Here is a 17,282-nt window from a genome sequence, read left to right as displayed (position 1 = left end):
CAAACAGCCTAAAGAATGCTCCTGCAGCTCGGTGGCGGAGCAGCTGAAGCGCGGAGAAACGGTCCAGGCCGAAGCTTTCGACTCGGTCACTATTTACTTCAGTGACATTGTCGGCTTCACCGCCATTTCTGCCGAAAGCACGCCCATGGAGGTCGGTCCGCACCCATTGCCACGCCCATTTGTGCATTGCGTAGTATGCTACAACTGTATACATACACAACGGCGGCAGACACTGGCAAATGCAACGACTTGTATGCACACAGCAAGTCGGGTCACATACGCAGACACAGTTTCGTTGCAAGATTAGAATTTTGTCACGAACGGAATACCATAATTTGCATTACAGGTGTACATGCACAACGGAAGCTGACATAACACAAGCCCCATATTACGCACACAGCAACGGTACGCGTCAGTAACAGTCGCCGCATGACATCGGTAAACTAAACATCGGCATAATTCTGACAGTAGTTGAACCTGTAGTATGCATTGCACCTGTACACACCACGGCAGCCGACATGGACGAGAGCAACAACACTTGACATATGCGATGACATGAAACACTGAGAGACACTACATGACATTGTCAAACTGCAGATCAGCAGAATTTTGGCACGCATGCAAACCTGTAGTATGCATTACACGCGTACATTTACAATGGCAGCAGACACAGCAATTCAAATCACATGCAGATGACTTCCTATTGGACAGAATTTTGCTACAAATGTACCCCGAAATGCATGCTACATGTATACAAACAGCAGCTGACATGAGACTTGACATATGCACACAGTGTCGGCACGTAACACTAATGATCGCTACATGACGTGGTCAAACTGCGTATCGGCAGAATTTTGGCACTAACGGAACATCAATTTACCCATAAAAAGAAATTTGGCCCTCGTAAGAACCCGTAGTACTCGTGCACGCTTAGACAATGGCAACTTACAGACATGAGCAACAACACTTGACAAATGCACACAGCTACAACACGCAACACTAATGGACATCGCGTCAAAATGCACATCAGCAGATGGAAACCCGTAGTACACATTAAATGTGCACATGTACAACGGCAACTGACATTGACAAGAGCAGCGACACTTCCATGCACACAAAAAGTCATGTCAAATGGTCAGATCACATCTCATTGCACGATTAGACAGAATTTTGTCACTAATGGAACTCCATAGAACCCGTGCATATATACAACGGCAGCTGACATCGACACAAGCAAAGTCACGCAATGCTAAAGCACACCGCATTGTCCAAAAGCACATTGGCAAACTTTTAGCACTAATGGAAACCCAGTACACATTACACAGGTACATATACAACAGCAACTGACATTGACACTTAAACTATGCTTACAGCAAGTCATGTGACATACCATCTTATTGGACAGGATTTAAGACAGGATCACCGACTTTACCGAGCAGAGCAGGCCCAAAATGACCCATTTACAAACCAGGCCTGACCAGTGTTCCCTCTAAGCTGCGCGCGTGCGCAATTGCGCACTGCTCGCACATTCTCGGCGCACAAGAAAATCTAGCCAGCGCACAAAAATGAGGGCTCAAAATTACTAATTAAGAAGCGACTTAAGTCAATGTTACAGTGCATGAAAGTAAAAATACACGGGTTCCCCTGACGTTGTGTCCTAAATGCGGTATTTTGAAGTCGAACGAAGTTGAGTAAAGTTAATAGAGTATGTCGAGAACTGGATTCTTCGGCTCGGCTCACTTAAAGGAACCGGCTCTTTCGGGTCCTAAACAGCTCTTCGGGTTGTTTTTGCCTCTTTATCCCAACATGACCAAATATCGAGTAAAATTAGGCACAAAATGACTTAAAAGAAGGGGGGAATAGAACAAAAAAGAAAAAAGTACCATAATGAAAAAGTGGTGAAAAGCTGAGAAAAAAAGAAACAAAAGGAAGAGAAAAAAGAAGCAACAATTTAGAAAAAAGCCAGAAAAAAAGAAAAGAAAGAAATGTAGGAAAAAAGTAAACAGAGAACAAAAAGAAAAAAGTAACAGCTCGGAAAAAATAAACACAACGAGATTTTTTCTAAGGAATTTTTTAAAAAGTAGAAAAAAACACGGAAAGAAAGAGAAAAAGTTTGTGTTGCATTCAAATAATTTCCAATTATATCAAGTGAATCTTGTTGCCAACAATGTACTTCCACTAAAAATGTGAATAAGTACAGTTCTGTATCTTGCAACCGACTAAATAAGCCCCCAAAAATGTTACTCCTATGTGACAAAATATATAAGGAAATAAAAAGAAATGGATATCTTGTGAAAGAATTGTAAGAACAAACGACGTTTGTAGGCCGTACAACCTTTGCAATAGTACATGAGTCAATTCGTTCAATAGAGAAAAATCATTTTGCATTGCCGGAAACTCGGCAAAATGTAACTTGTCAAGTTTTGGACATGTTTGATAATGAATTATCTTGCCACACTTGGGATTATGGTTGCTCACTGTTGTTTCAAGCGTTGCTCATTGACTTTGTGTGAACGCTCAGACCTGTGGAAATTTAGAGGGAACATTGGGCCTGACTCTGCTTACCTTTCCGAGGTGGGGCTTTTTCAAGGTGGTATGGCTGTGAACAGGTCAAGAATGGCATTTTTATGTTAATGACAGAAAAGACAATGACATTTTCTTCACAACCCTGAGGTACAATGTTGATAAAATAAGTTTAAAACTAGGATACAATAAAATAAAATATCTATACAAAGAAGGAAAAGACTCTGTACATATATTTGTTGTATTTTTTGGGGGTTTGAACAATTTTATTGACACTTTTAACAGCAATTAAACACATTCACGATTATATCATATTCTAACAATATGAGTATGTACATGTGTGGCTGAGTGTAAACATGATGGCGTGGAAGCATGATAAAGTTGTCTAAATATAAGGTTTTTGGAATGGGTTTTATGTTATAAACCTTTTAAAGCCTTCTAAAATTGGTGCTGCGAAATGTGTCTTTTCATTTGTGTGTTCGAATTTTTGTAGGTGGTGACGTTGCTCAACGACCTGTACACATGTTTCGACGCCATCATCGACAACTTTGACGTTTACAAGGTGAGGACCCACCGCCGCTTAGCGAGCTGCACCCTCTGATCGCATACCTGACCACACCCGCCCACCAGGTGGAGACCATCGGTGACGCCTACATGGTAGTATCGGGAATGCCGGTGAGAAACGGGAAACTGCACGGGCCCGAGGTGGCGCGAATGGCACTTGCCCTGTTGGACGCCGTCGCCACCTTCCGGATGCGCCACAGGCCAGACGAACAGCTCAAACTCCGCATCGGCATCCACAGCGGTCAGAAACGGACCGATAGACTCGTCATTTCTTGTAGAGACAGTAATTTCGGCTTTAGAGAACCGGCTTTTTCGGCCCAGCTCACTAAAAAGAGACAGTTCTTTCGGCTCCCAAAGAGTTAATCAAATTGTGTTTTTAATTATGAAATATTGACTATTCATGAGCACATTCAAGAGACACTGCTAGAAAGAGAAAGACGGAGAGAAAAAGAGGAAGAGAGGAAAACAGAAAGCCATACATTCAAAGGAGAAAGCAGAGAATTGTGTGGACAGAGAAAGATAGAAAGAGAAAGGGGAGAGGTTTAGTTAAAGAAAGAGGGGAGATCCGTTTGGAAATGGATCAACTATTCATGTCTTGAACTGATGTGAATTCCAGACCTGGCTCTTTTGGCTTGGCTCACTAAAAAGAGTTCTCTTTTGCCCCACAAACCGTTCTTCAGATTTTCTCTAATGATGTTTGCCAATCATGCTGAAACATTATGCACCAAAATAATTCATTTTGAAAACATATTGTATTATAAAAGCCTTTATTGTTTTAATGTGCAATGAACTGTGTTTCAACTAGGCGTTTCAAATTGTTTATATTAAGCAAACACAAGATTAGCAAAACTCGTATTGACCAGTCATAAGCGCTTTCCGGAGAGACAAAGCAAGAGAGAAATAAATGGAGAAAGACAGAAAAATAAGTCAAGAAAAAGAGGAAGACTGAGAAAATGAGAGGAAGAAAGGAAGACAAAGGAAATAGAAAAAGAGAGCAAGAAAGAGACAGAAAGAGAAAAAAAGAGACAGAGAAAGCTACCAAGAGAGAAAGAGAAACAGCGAAAGGGCCGGTTCATCCATGAATGTCCATACATGTCAACCTGTACGGTTTTGCCGTACAAAGTTCGTTTTTTATGCATTTTAAGACGAGTACGACGTACAAGAAAATCTGTACGGAAAAACGCAAATTTGTCAATCGCATGCGTCTGCCGCCTGGGCATTTCCCATCATGCATTAGCCCGAAAAAAAAATATATATATATATGGCGTACGATTATTTTGTATTTTGTGCGGGAAAATACGACAGTTTGTACGGGCATGGAGCCCTGGAGGTTGACAGGTATAAATGTCCCATCGCTAACGTCGCGACCGGCCCCGTGCAGGTCCGGTGTGCGCCGGCGTGGTGGGCCTGAAGATGCCGCGCTACTGCCTGTTTGGCGACACCGTCAACACCTCGTCTAGGATGGAGTCCAGCGGAGAAGGTGAGCAACACCTCTTGATTCCTTTTTTTACTATCACATTTTGTATTTATGATCTACAGTGGGACCTCGCTACTTCGCGGTACCACGTTCGCGGGTTCAGAGCTTCGCGGGTCTAAAAAAAAAAAATAATAAAAAAAAATATTCTTTATTTTTTTTTAAAAGCATTTTTAAAGGGGCGTCGCTACTTCGCGGATTCTCATTTTTTGCGGTGGTTTTGGTCCCCATTAACCCCAATAACCGAGGGATTACTGTAATGACCCCTAGTGGTGTCAAAATACATTTCCATCTGACCTTATTGATTCCAATAGTAAACAATAACAATTGTACCATCTCATAAACAGGAAATTTGCTTTAGAAATGTGTAATTAGATTCCACAACTTGAAGCTGATGTGTTTAGTTCATCTTGGAAGCCCAATTGAGGATTTTGGCAAGCTAGCTTGTATCAGCGCTCCTCTTAGCACACTTACTGCAAAGAGTTGAGCCCCAAACATGAACTTCGATGGCTAGATCCCGTCATCCAGGCGTCTTCCACTTTTTTCCCATCGCTTTCCTTCATTATCAACTCAAGCTAGCCTGTAGGCTGCACACTATGGCTCCTTGCTGGCCACTAATATTATTCTTGGCGGCCTTTGCTTAATTCTTCAGTGTCACTCGCCTTCCACAGAAGTTCATGCAAGTACATCGCTAAATTAATTGATTTAGCCATCTGGAAACTTTCTTTTGCACCGTTTCCTTATCTAGCCACTTACGTTAGACTTTGCTGCAGGCTCATGGCTAGCCACTATGGTTAGCTGCTCCTGCTTCATCCTTTAGTGCAGGGGTCGGGAACCTATGGCTCGCGAGCCATATATGGCTCTTTCTTTGAGTATCTGTGGCTCAGAGACAAATTTGATTGCATGCAAAATTTCTCCATATTGTTCAAAACTTTATTTGTCTGTCCTATTCAGGTACACGCAAAGCCAAACCAAAGCTAAATACCATGGTATTACTTCGCAGTATATATAGGGCACGTTTTTCACTACAATTTACAGTCAAGGTGTCACACAAAAAAAGGGGGAAAAAAAAACTTGTTTTGGCTGTACAGCGCTAAAGAATCCTTTAAATAAATGTTCACTATATAATCTGTGTTCAGTGTTCAGATACCTTATGATGAATCCACAGAACTGTAAATACGCCAAGACACCGGAAAACAACTCAGTCATTTGATTGGGTGAGTGGGAGGGATGGGTGGAGCTATGCAAAAAGTGCAAGCACTCCCTCCCATCTCTCGCCTTACGCCGTCTGCGCCAAAAGTGAGCTCATCAGGCTCCCTGTTTGCAGAATGTAGTGACGTTTTTACACAATAACTGCTTGCATCTGGTTTTGAAACCAATATGTATGAAAAAAAGGGGTCAAAAGGAGTTTAACCGATCTTGAGTCATTGCAAGAAAGAGACAAGTTTAAAGTGGTATGTTTGTTGATTTTGGGACAGGGGCTCTGGCATTATTCTCTTTTCATAATTTTTATCAAATCATCAAAAATAAATTTGCCGAAGACTAAGCTTTTGTCTGGGGCGCGTGTTTAGCAATTTAGTAAATTTGTCTCATAATATATGGTGTGGCTCTTTCCCAAAATAAAATTAATATTTTTTGCTTTTATGGCTCTTTGAGTCAAAAAGGTTCCCGACCCCTGCTTTAGTGTAACTCATTTTACATCGAGGCTCATGCAAAGGAACGTCGTCCCATGATTAATTCATCTGGTCTTTATTTTCTCCTGTTTCCTTCTCTAGCCACTCATGTTAGACTTGGCAGCGGGCAATGGCTTGCAATATATTTATTCTTAGCCACTCCTTCTTAATCCTTCATTGTTGCTTGCCTTCCACATCTGCTCATGCAAGGGAGTGTCGCCAAGTCCCGTGATTCAGGCATCTGGTGGCAATCTTTACTGTTTCCATCTCTAGTCACTGATCCTAGGTGATGGGTCCGCGCTAGCTGCGGTGGTTAAGGTTAAGTTTTCTATGTAAATAAAGCTGGCTTCGTCATTAGTAGCTTCTCCAGCTAGCCGCTAAAGTAAGCCGCTCCCACCAACTCTGACCAACAAAATTTGGGAAGTATGCATGAAAATTCTGCCATGTGGTAGCCTTCAAGCTTCTGTAGCGTGTCTTCTTCAAATTTACACGTTTCATCTACATCCTAAATTACAACAATCTCTAGTGGTGAATTATGACTCGTCACAATTGCTCCCTCAGAACTGTCAATAATTTGAACATCTCATAACTGATTTGTCCATTCATTTGGTGTTTGTGTGTTCAGCTTTGAAGATCCACGTGTCGTCTGCAACGCGGGACATTCTGCACGAGTCTGGCCGCTTCCACTTGGAACTCCGGGGGGACGTCCCCATCAAAGGGAAGGGACAGATGACCACCTACTGGCTTCTGGGAGAGATTGACAGCCAATGAGACGGCGGGGAGTACTCAGAGGATTAGGCCAAACCTCTGATTCTCCTTGTGCAGATGGAAAAACTGGCATGTCGAGCTGCTGAATTGTCCTACTGCCATGTAAAGGGAAGTGTCGGATGCTCCCCGGACTCAAAGGAGGAAGTTACTCCCTTTTCCAGACATTCTAAAGTGAGCGTATGGTGAGAGTGGCAAAAATGAGACGGGCTGCGGCAGTGACGTTCCAAAAGGTTGCTCTGGTCTAAATTATTTTCAGAAAACTGGCTTGAACACCTCCCTCACCCCAAAACAAAAGTGCCAATTGGCAGAAAGGGGCAAGGACAAGAGCTTTCGCTTGAAGATTTTTATTCAAACACAGCCAAAAAAAATGCGTTAATAAAAGTATAAAAGGGAAGAAGCTTCTGTGGACGTCATGCGTGTCGCGTTTATTTGATGAGCTGCGCACACATATACACAGACACACAACACGAGTTTATATGCGAGTGTGACACAAAGAAAAACTCCTCAACTCACCGACTTCACAGTCTGTTTGATGAAGTCCTTCCTGCCGCTCAGATCATGCTGGGGATACTCCTCGGACACCTGAAAGAGACGCCAGATGTGGGTGCCGGGGTTCGTACACCTTTTTTAATGGCACTATTTAAGGACTTTCCAAGCCAATTATTCAATTTCTCCAGTATCATTAAAGAAAGAAATCTGCATTGAATCATGTATTTTGTAGATCCACATATATATCCGATTAACATAAGTGATTTGTAAAGTTGGGTGTGCATTTTTCAAAAAATATGATTTTTTTGAGCTTGAGTAAATCGCAAATATATTTGTGAATCAGAACAATACGTGTGTAAATATTGAGACAAATCTCCCCTCTTATAAGTGTTGGGTAATATAAAGCTTACATTTTCAGTTGCAAGAAGTTCTTCCCATTATAATTTACCACTCGGAAACGCTACCCTAATTTTTCGCATCGCCCATAATGGCCATAACTGATAGGTAATCCTTGCAGTAATACACATTTCATAGTGCCCAGGTTAGGTATAGCATGCATTCTCTTGGGCACGATCCGTCATAAGACAATGACATACGAGCTAATGACAGCTGCTGATAATTGCGAGGGAAGAAGAAATGCAATGGCAAAGCAAAGCTACCATGGAGCAGTGTCAGCCTCACTTTTGGTCAGACTTGTTGAGAAACATGGCATTTACAAGCACTTCACCAAAAATTCAAGCACTCTTCAATTTTTGAAAACACATTAAAATTCAAGCATTTTCAAAATTTCAAGCACTCTCACAAACCCTGGGCCAGGCTGACATACCTTCTGGCGGAGTTGCTTCAAGGTGATTTGTGTAAGGTCGGCGTTTTCCAGGAGCCGCCGCATCGTCTCCGTAAGCTGCTCGTCGCTAGGCGCTCGCAACATCCCGATGGGAACGTCGTCATCGTCGTCGTCTGTTGCCTCGGCGGCGGGCTCACCCGCATCAGTGTCATTGCTGCTGCCGTTGGCCTTCTTGGTCTTGGCGGCGGGTTTCTTCTTCCTCTTTGTCTTGGCCTAATAGATGAGACGTCACTCAGTTCGGGTTACAACTAATGACTATTTTAATAGACTACAGACGCTCCCCTACTTACGAGCATTTGACTTACTAAAAACGGTAGATACGATCCTTTTTCTTCGGGATGTTGAAAAATACCCGGACATTGCCATAAGTTAGATTTTGTATTGTGTGCACCTTTTTCCGAGTACAGGACATTACTGTAGTTCTTCTTTCTGCCGCTACCGGCGTGTGGTGGCGCTGTGAGTGGTCACCCAGCATCCAACCCGAAGAAAACCGGCTTCTACTTCCTAGTTCGTGTGTAAACATAGAGTGCTACGTTTACTGAATCTCTAGCGGGCTCAGAACTTTGACGTTTTTATTGTATAATATCTCGTGCATCCATTCAACATGGTTGGTGTAAAGTGTAAAGAGGCGAGCCGTTTATTTTGAAACGAAAGTGAGATAAGAAAGCTTGATGCGGTTGAGAAATGGTTAGATCGCTTTTTTTGGCCACTCTCTTGAAGCTCATCTTCCAAAAGTAAGTTAAACTTCACTTTATTTATCTTTATAGAGCCTATTATTTTATTAAATGTTTTTTTTTTTTAGCCTAAGACAATACATTTACCTATACAAGCCTTAAACATACAAAATATAGCACTGAAGCAACTTACGAACAAATTCAACTTATCTTGTTCGTAAGTAGGGCTGTGTCTGTAGTCACCAACTCTTATTTGAATCGTATTATTGATCATTTTTTCTTAAATTCAGCATGAAGTCGGTTTAATGATGTAGAAAATGATATCACTAATTGGTATAATGAAAAATGATATTTTCTTCTGAACATACTGCTGATTCGTACACATTTTTTTTTAATCAAACAACTGCAATTCTAAAACTAATTAGAAGCAGTGATCAGTCAATCGAGATATAAAACCATCGATGAAGCTGTTCGTTTTTAGGGAAAAGAAAATAAATAATTCAAATCAAGTTAACATTTTTATCCCTGTAAACAAACAACAGGCTCTATGAGAGCAGTAAAACAGTAAATAAAACAAATATGCGTTTTGTAGGGTACATTCAGTGTTCAACTGCAAAGTCTATAAAAGAAACTAACGTTTATCAACAGTTTAAAATCAAACTGTTTAACAACTGATGTTTTAAACATACGCAACGACTGAAGTTTGTTCTTCGGACTGCATGTATTTATTTTAAATCCGTGGCAGGCGGTCTGGCATAGGGCTTAAGCTCTTTTATAGCGAAATATACGTATAAATGTACGTTTGTTGTTTTCAACTGTCTAACATTATCTTTGTGTGTTTGTGCGTCACCGAACTACTGCCGTGATATATAAGGTCTGCTTTGCAAACTTATCAAGTAGTCTTTTTTTAATTCGCCGTATTCAGGCTCCAAAACTTTGGAAGTTTTTAGAAATGCACTTGATTTTGACACCACCATTTTTGTATGTTCATGTTACTGCTCGAGACAAAGACGCTATTGCGCAACAGCGACTCTCAGCAGAGATTACATTCAAGTAGATTCCTCACTCTGTTGGAATATCGTGTCTGGGAACAGTCCACAAAGGAATTATTTTTATTTTACTTTTATGTCGAAATCGTCGACTTGTTGTTGCAGCCCGACACTCTGTGCCTGTGAAGACTGTGTGCTCATTTAATAAAAATGAAAAAAAACAAACCTCATCGCTGTCTTGATCAGAGAGGTTCCTCTTGAAGCGCTTCTTGGGGGGCGGAGTCTTCTTGCTAGGCGTCCTGGAACGCTTTTTGGAGGACGTCTCGGCTTGCTAGCAAGTTGTTGGTGAAAGGAAAGATGGTGTGAAAGCATTTCAGTAAGCCCTGGACAATATTACCAAAATTATCACAATAAAACACTGCTTATCAGTCAATATTGATAATTGTCGCAATAATTATCACATCTTTTTTTCCTTTCACATTTTAAGTCCAAAACAAAAACTTAGGCATTGGAGGAATTTAGCGAGGCCATGGAAGGAGACTTTCTAATGTCTTTAAATAAATTCTGGTCTACTATCCAACGTCTTAAGAGGATAAAGCAGTGTGCCATCAACACTGTGTATAGTGGAGATGGGACGCTGCTGACCTCAACCCGGTACATTTTAAAAAGATGGGCATAATACTTCGAAGGCCTTCTCAGTCCCAAAAACGAGTCTTCCTTTGAGGAAGCAAAGCCTGGGGTCTCTGAAGTGGGATCTTATATCTGTAGGGTTTAATCACTGAGCTCCTTGGTGGCAAGGCCCCCAGGGATAGATGAGATCCGCCCAGAATTCATGGATGTAGTGGGTGTGTCATGATTGACACGCGTCTGCAACATGGCGTGGACATCGGGGTGGTGGTCCACTTTTCAAGAAGCGGGACCAGTGTGTATGTTCCAACTACAGGGGAATTACACTTTTCAGCCTCCCTTGTAAAGGTCTACGGTGGTTCTGGAGAGAAGGCTCTACACACACTGTAGTGTCCTTGAGGGTTCATGGGAGTTTGCCCATCTACATGGGTTTTGTGGACTTGGATAAGCGATTTGACAGTGTTCCTTGGGGAGCACTGTGGGGGGTGCTCCTGGAGTATTGGGTACCGCACAATCTTGTCCGGGCTCTGCGATCCCCGTTTGACCAGTGCCAGAGTTTCTCCCACATTGACAACAGTAAGTCAAGTTCCTTTTTTAGTGGGGGTTAGACTCGACCAAGACTACCCTTTGTCACCAAATCTGTTCAGAACTATCATGGACAGGATTTCTAGGCGCACCCTTGGCTGGGAAGGAATCCAGTTTGGGGGCCCCAGCATTGCATGCCTGCTTTTTGCACAAGATGTGGTGCTGTTGGCTTCCTTAAGCTGTTATTCAGCTCTCACTGGAGCGGTTTGCAGCAGAAACCTTTGTGAGTGATAAATATGTAAGAAACAGAAATAAGGAAGGGGCAAATACTTTTTCAAGGCACAGGAGGATTGCATTTAAGCTTGTAAAAGCTGGTGAGGTGTGGTGAACAAGTTATATAACTGAGCAAGAAGGTGGCTTTTGTCTTATTCACCTGTTCCTCCACATCTTCTTGTAACGAGTCGTTCTCCGAGTCAGAAACCTTATTTTCTGGTGCCTCCTCTTCCTCATCATCACCCTCCTCCTCTTCACTGCTGGAGTCCATGACGATGGCTTTTGATTTATTGGCGGCTTTGGAGGAGGACGACGAGACGCGTCCGCTCTTGCCACTGCTTTTGCTTTTCTTGCTGGTGCTGGCCGAGTCGACTGACACATTCTTCTTGGAGCGTTTCTTCTTCTTGGTGGGAAGGGGCTGTGACAAACAGAAAAAGGGGAGGGGCTCAACATCCGTCACGGACACCCTGTATATGGAGTAAATGCATAGATGCAATTTATTTATTTACCCGTTTTGTAAAAAAATAAAAATGAAAAATTCGGTATTAATTTTGTTGTGTAGTTAGTCAATTGTTTTTTATCAAAACAAAATGTTATTTAAATGAGGGGCAAGTCAAAATGGCTAAGCTTTTAGCCTACTGGTTGATCGTCAAGTGCACTGATTATCAAAATATGTGGCGAAATAAATGTATAAATAAATACCTACAAATATTTTCCATATAAATAAATTAAGACATAAATAAATCAACGTATACCTTAATATTCGTATCCAAATGCAACTTTTTCATATATTAATGCATTTTGTCATTTGTTTTTTTCCCTTCCTTACTAGCCAACAACTAATCCCGGCACCTGATGCCCCACCGCATATATAAATAAGCACTTTAGTACCGGTTCAAAAATTTCCCTACAAAGTTTGTCCTGTGTACCAGTATTCTTATTTCCGTGTCAAACGCACACAAGACTGGCATCAGTAGCAGTAAGTTAAGCTCACTAGGCTAGCCATCCCGGCCTCTTTAAAGATGCCGCTAAGGCCACCGTGTACGAGACCTTAAAATGTCATTTTCCATTTACAGAAGAAGAAATATTATTTGTTTCCCAAAAAAAATCATGATTAGAAAAAAAATGTCCCCGACTGTCTTAAAGAGATAGATCTTAGAAAACACTATTCCTTTTTTTTGTCATTTATTTTGCCATGTATTTTGTTATAACAATAACAAGGTTATTCAAATTAAGGAGGCAGGTCAAACTGGCCGAACTTATCACCCATTGGCTTGATCAACAATTGGGTAAAAATCTTACACATAGTAGGATTGTACCTACCTATGCTGGTTTGCTAGTTTAAGATCAGGTAATTGTGTAATTTTGTAACTGTAATCCTGTGCAGTCCTTTGAGACATTTTTGTGATTAAGGGCTATATAAATAAATTTGACTTGACTTGACTTGTACCCCCATACTTGATATGCTCAAAAATCCAGCATGTGAGAGCGTGCCAGCAGACCTTTCCACTGTCTTTGGGCTCCAGAAGGAATGTCATGATCCTGTCCACAAGCTCGGCTTGCGTCCCTTTCTTCTCCAAGTCCAAAATGCCGAGAATCAGCTTTAACTTGGTGTTGGTCAAGTTCGTGTTTCTGCGTGGAGACATCAGCGCCGCAGTTAGTGGCGGCTAGCTGGCCCCATGAAGCCCGCAAGACCTACTTGAGAAGTTTATCCCGCTTCTTGAGGTCCTGTTCACTGCCGGCGCCAAATGGGAAGCCGTTGAAGAGGCGCAAGTTCCTTCTGACGTCCGACACCTACAGAAGCACAAGGAAAACACGCAGGTGTAAAAATCGGTCAGATTATTAAAAAGGGGAGGGGGGGTCGGGGACAATATGTACACTGTAAAAGCCAAAAGAACATTGAGCTCTGTCGACCCACGCAGTGTTTCAAGTGATCTGCAGGAGGTGCCACACATACATACTGTGCTGGCCATAATTTATTTAGAAACAAAAGTTAATTCCTTTTTAAAAGCTGCAGCGCCCTCTTCCCCTATCACAATCATTCTGCAAAGGTAATGTTGCATTAGTGCTACTTTATACATGCAGATAATTAATTGAACTGTCCTCTGATTGTTGTTTACTCTTGCTCCACTTTGGTTGTCACATACATCCTAGATCAAGAAATCCCTGAAAAGGGTTTATATTTAACGACAAAGTACAACTGAATACAGTAACGGTGGTGCTGTCTCAAGCACTTAGTAAAAGGATGCAGAATTTGACCTCATGAAAATATTCTCCCTACCGTATACGCTCGCATCTAAGCCGGATTTATAAATATAAAATAAGATAATAATACTCGGGAGTCAGCATACTTGGGCATATTTTGTTGTGTGTCACCAGTCGGCAGAGATGGAGATATTCGAGTGGTTTGAAATCCAGGTACAAAACGATATCGGCTAAATGTTGGTTTGCAAACTCTAAATATTGCACAAACCCAAAAATATGAAGACTTTACACACAAGGTGGTGTACACATTTTCTTCTATTTCTTTTATTATGTTGCCATTTCAAAGCAGTTAAGGGGGCCGGCTTCTACTCGAGTACTGTATATATGATAATGTATTTTGGTGTCAATAAACTAGTACGATTTGTTTCATGTAGGGGAGCAAACACAGCTGTACTTGCCGAAGACACACCAGAGGTGCCCTAACAACCCATGTGGTTAAAGGATCCATGAACCATGAATCTGGGGAGTAACCAAATTACTTTTTATGTGAAGTAACTTGTAAATGTAACGAAAACCTTTTTTCAGTAATGCGCCCAACGCTGGATGTCACTCTGGAGGACGTAGCAGCGGCTAACACATACCTTTCCGGGCCTGTCAAACAAAATGGCGTGCAGAACTTTGAGATCTTCGGGCTTGAGTTTGCTGATTTGGAAGTTGATGCGCTGGATGTCTCCCAGCTTATCGCCGCTGCCTGCAAAGACGAAATTCCCGTGTGACCCGCGCCTAAAACTTTTACCACCAAGGACAGTGACAACAACATACCCTGGCCAATCTGGAGTTTCTCTTTCTGCTTGGGCACTTGGATGTCCAGTCTTTCTACGCTTTTCTTGGCGCGCTTCCCTTGCACAGGGCCGTCACCACCGGGCAGCGCCAGCAATTCGCGGCTCCCACTCTGCACCGCCGGCAGAGCTTCTTCGCCCACATCGCTTTTGTTGCCGTCCGACTCGTCGCCGGTCTCCTGTCGCTCGTCAGCCGTCGCAGACCCCTGTGCGTCTGACTCATCCTCCGGCACGTCGCTCATACCTGCGTCCAAACACCACAACTCTTGTGATCGCCATTTAGAATTACTTTATTGTTGATAACAATGTAGTGAACACTCTTTACGACGATATTAGATGTGGCATGCCAGGATAATCACGTGATAGAAACTTAAACGAAAAAAAATAACAAAAAGAATGTTGGATACATAGGTAAAAATACTCACATGCAAGTGCTTGGAGACTGGCCTATGTTGTAACAAAGGTTAAATGAAAACTAGTGCAATCAATTGGAAATACAAGATTGGTGGTATTTCTTAGTAAAATAAATAAGCCTTTCATGTTTAAGTCCAGTATATATTGGGCACCTTTTTAACAACAGTTTACAGTCAAGGTGTCACAAAAAAAATCTTTTTGGCTGTACTTTGCTAAGAAATCCTTTGTATGGAAGCCTATTAAATAAACCATGTTCACTGCTGAAACACCTTGTGATGAAAATCCAAAGAACAAACTGTTAAAACGCCAGCAGAGCATCCAGAGCAATTGTATTGAGTGAGCAGTAGGGGTGAGCGAAGCTATGCAAAGAGCGCAAGCACTCTCTACTGTCTCTCTCTGGACCGTTTGCGACGAAAGTAAATACTTCGGGATCCTCTTTTGCTGAATTTTATAATATTTTTACAATAAAACTTTGCTCGCACATTAAAACCATCATTTATGACAAACAATATGGTCAAAATGAGCCTTAACCCTCTTAAGTATCAGCGGAGAGGGAGACTTAACTACTGTCTGGAGAGCAGGTTTAGCAGTTTTGTAGATTTTCTCAAAATATATGGTAGTGCTCTTTACCAAAAAATCAAAATGAAAATATTTTACCTTTGTTTTTTTTTTCAGTCAAAAATGTTTCCGAGCCATGTTATAAAGCAAAGCAACAATTTCAAAATCAGCTGAATCGTGAAATGAAGAGGAAGAAACTTCAGCACAGTAACCTTTTATTTTAGTTCTGATACTGAAAGGTGATCAAATTCTGCATGTGGATAACAATACACTTACATTTGACAGCCTTAAAAAGGGACATTGTGCATTATTTAGTCCCTCCTAGTGTATATGGGATTTTTTTTTATAACACTCGTTTTTGTTTGTTTGATCTTGTCATGCCCATCTTAATCCTGATCATCTCAAATACTGGTAGCAGATGACAACCTCATTGTTCATACTCTCGCAGTATTCTAAAAAGCCTGTATTGTAGTGAATAAAGTGCCGTGCTGTGTTTGTGTGGTTTAATATGGCCCAATAAGGCAAATAACAATCATTAATAAAGAGAGCAATTCGCTGACTGACAAAGAATCCTTCTGACAGGCAGAAATATGTAACACAAATACACACCATGGCATTTGAATAATGAAAAATCCAAAAGTCATTTTGGTTAGTGGTAGTTTATATACATTTTTACAAAGATTACTCATCTTTTTTTAAATAATACAAGTTTTTGAGACTCTAGCAGGACCAATTAATCACTGGTGGAATATTCCTATGGTATGGAAAAACTGCATGTACGTGAATGAGGCTTATTATAGCGATTAAGCCGAAGTTTGTGCGTGTCATTAGTCTCTGGACTACAATTCCCACAGAGCTTTGGGGCATCAAATGATACCAGATGAGGGAAACGTGCAATCTGATTCCTCGACGAAACAAAACTTTGCAATCTGAAAACTCGCAGATGGACTAATAACTAAATCGAATTACTTTACACGTTTACATTGGATTAGCAAGATTCCATTTTCAATCGGATTATTGCCTGGATGGAAATGACCTACTGTCCAGTTTCAAATTAAATTGGTTAGGGTTAATAATGTTTAAGCAAAAAATAGATCATTACTTGCAGTTTGATCAATTTTGTCGATTTGACGATCACTTCAAAATTGAGAAGATCATTTCTTTAACAAAACACATAACAAGGAAGCCGGTAACATGGTTTTGAAGTGACGTCAGAGGCAAACACAGCTCTTGTACTTGGCTGATGACGTCATAGCATTCCTTCATAAGACCGTTGGGAGGCGTAACGTCGACGTTAGCACGTCAGCTAACGCGTTAGCTTTGCAACGTTAACACAGAGCTGACGCCACGACTTGTCCCCAATAAGCCACAGGTTTTCTATTCAAGTGAAGCAGGCTTACCTGGGCCTTAGTCAGCGGCCTCTCCGCGTTCTGTTGACGTCGCGTTGGTTTTGTTTCTCTGCTTGTGTTTTGGTGGCGCTTTCTACTTTTCATTCCCGGTGGCGGGCTCTTGGAGGGGCGGGGCTACAACAGTTTCCTCGTTTCCAATTGGACTGGACAGCCGTGACGCAGAGTTACTTTGTTTCCTTCTCCCGAAAAATATCCTGGTGCAGGTTACTTTGCTGCCCCCAATACGAGGGAGCGGTAACGCATCAATAAAGAGGACGCCTCGGTCGTCAACTTTTTATAAACTTGTTTCTCTTTTTACGAAACAACTTTTACTGCTGTGTCAAACCTGCCTGGCAACAGAATAAAAAAACTGCTGGGTGTATTTAACTTCTCTGAATCCAAATAAATGAAAGTGAAGGACCACTCAAACTTCGTGGTGGGCCGTCAAGGCCTGC

General features: G+C 41.6%; 2 protein-coding genes across 4 annotated transcripts in view; one reads left to right on the top strand and one right to left on the bottom strand.

Moving 5' to 3' along the window:
- npr1b (natriuretic peptide receptor 1b) overlaps positions 1–14,081 on the top strand; it is a 58,048-nt gene extending 43,967 nt beyond the window's left edge. The window contains exons 18-23 of one of the 2 annotated variants that reach the window (XR_015849508.1): positions 28–151; positions 3,017–3,085; positions 3,154–3,328; positions 4,469–4,567; positions 6,860–7,614; positions 14,063–14,081. Coding sequence is in view for 1 of the 2 variants with exons in the window: in XM_088326631.1 (XP_088182757.1) it covers positions 28–151; positions 3,017–3,085; positions 3,154–3,328; positions 4,469–4,567; positions 6,860–7,005 (613 nt within the window). In the remaining variant the exon portion in view is untranslated. Of the gene's footprint in view, positions 1–27; positions 152–3,016; positions 3,086–3,153; positions 3,329–4,468; positions 4,568–6,859; positions 10,212–14,062 lie in introns of those variants that run through there. The other variant, XM_088326631.1, reaches the window with a different exon arrangement.
- dek (DEK proto-oncogene) lies at positions 7,331–17,006 on the bottom strand. 2 transcript variants are annotated; one of them, XM_088326632.1, is made up of 10 exons: positions 16,840–17,006; positions 14,451–14,711; positions 14,270–14,379; positions 13,123–13,217; positions 12,926–13,055; positions 11,584–11,841; positions 10,225–10,329; positions 8,318–8,548; positions 7,516–7,584; positions 7,331–7,439 (listed from the first exon to the last, which is right to left on the bottom strand). In XM_088326632.1, exons 2-10 carry the CDS (start codon positions 14,707–14,709, stop codon positions 7,428–7,430), a joined length of 1,269 nt encoding a protein of 422 aa, XP_088182758.1. In that variant the 5' UTR covers positions 14,710–14,711; positions 16,840–17,006; the 3' UTR covers positions 7,331–7,427. The 2 variants fall into 2 exon arrangements, with proteins under 2 accessions (XP_088182758.1, XP_088182759.1); XM_088326633.1 differs by lacking the exon at positions 16,840–17,006 and adding an exon at positions 16,542–16,685.
- Between the last annotated feature and the right edge of the window lie 276 nt (positions 17,007–17,282).

The sequence above is a fragment of the Urocampus carinirostris genome, chromosome 2 (assembly GCF_059441175.1).
Source record: "Urocampus carinirostris isolate Australia breed hairy pipefish chromosome 2, RoL_Ucar_1.0, whole genome shotgun sequence".
Taxonomy (NCBI): domain Eukaryota; kingdom Metazoa; phylum Chordata; class Actinopteri; order Syngnathiformes; family Syngnathidae; genus Urocampus; species Urocampus carinirostris.
This window is presented reverse-complemented; position numbering and strand designations above follow the sequence as displayed.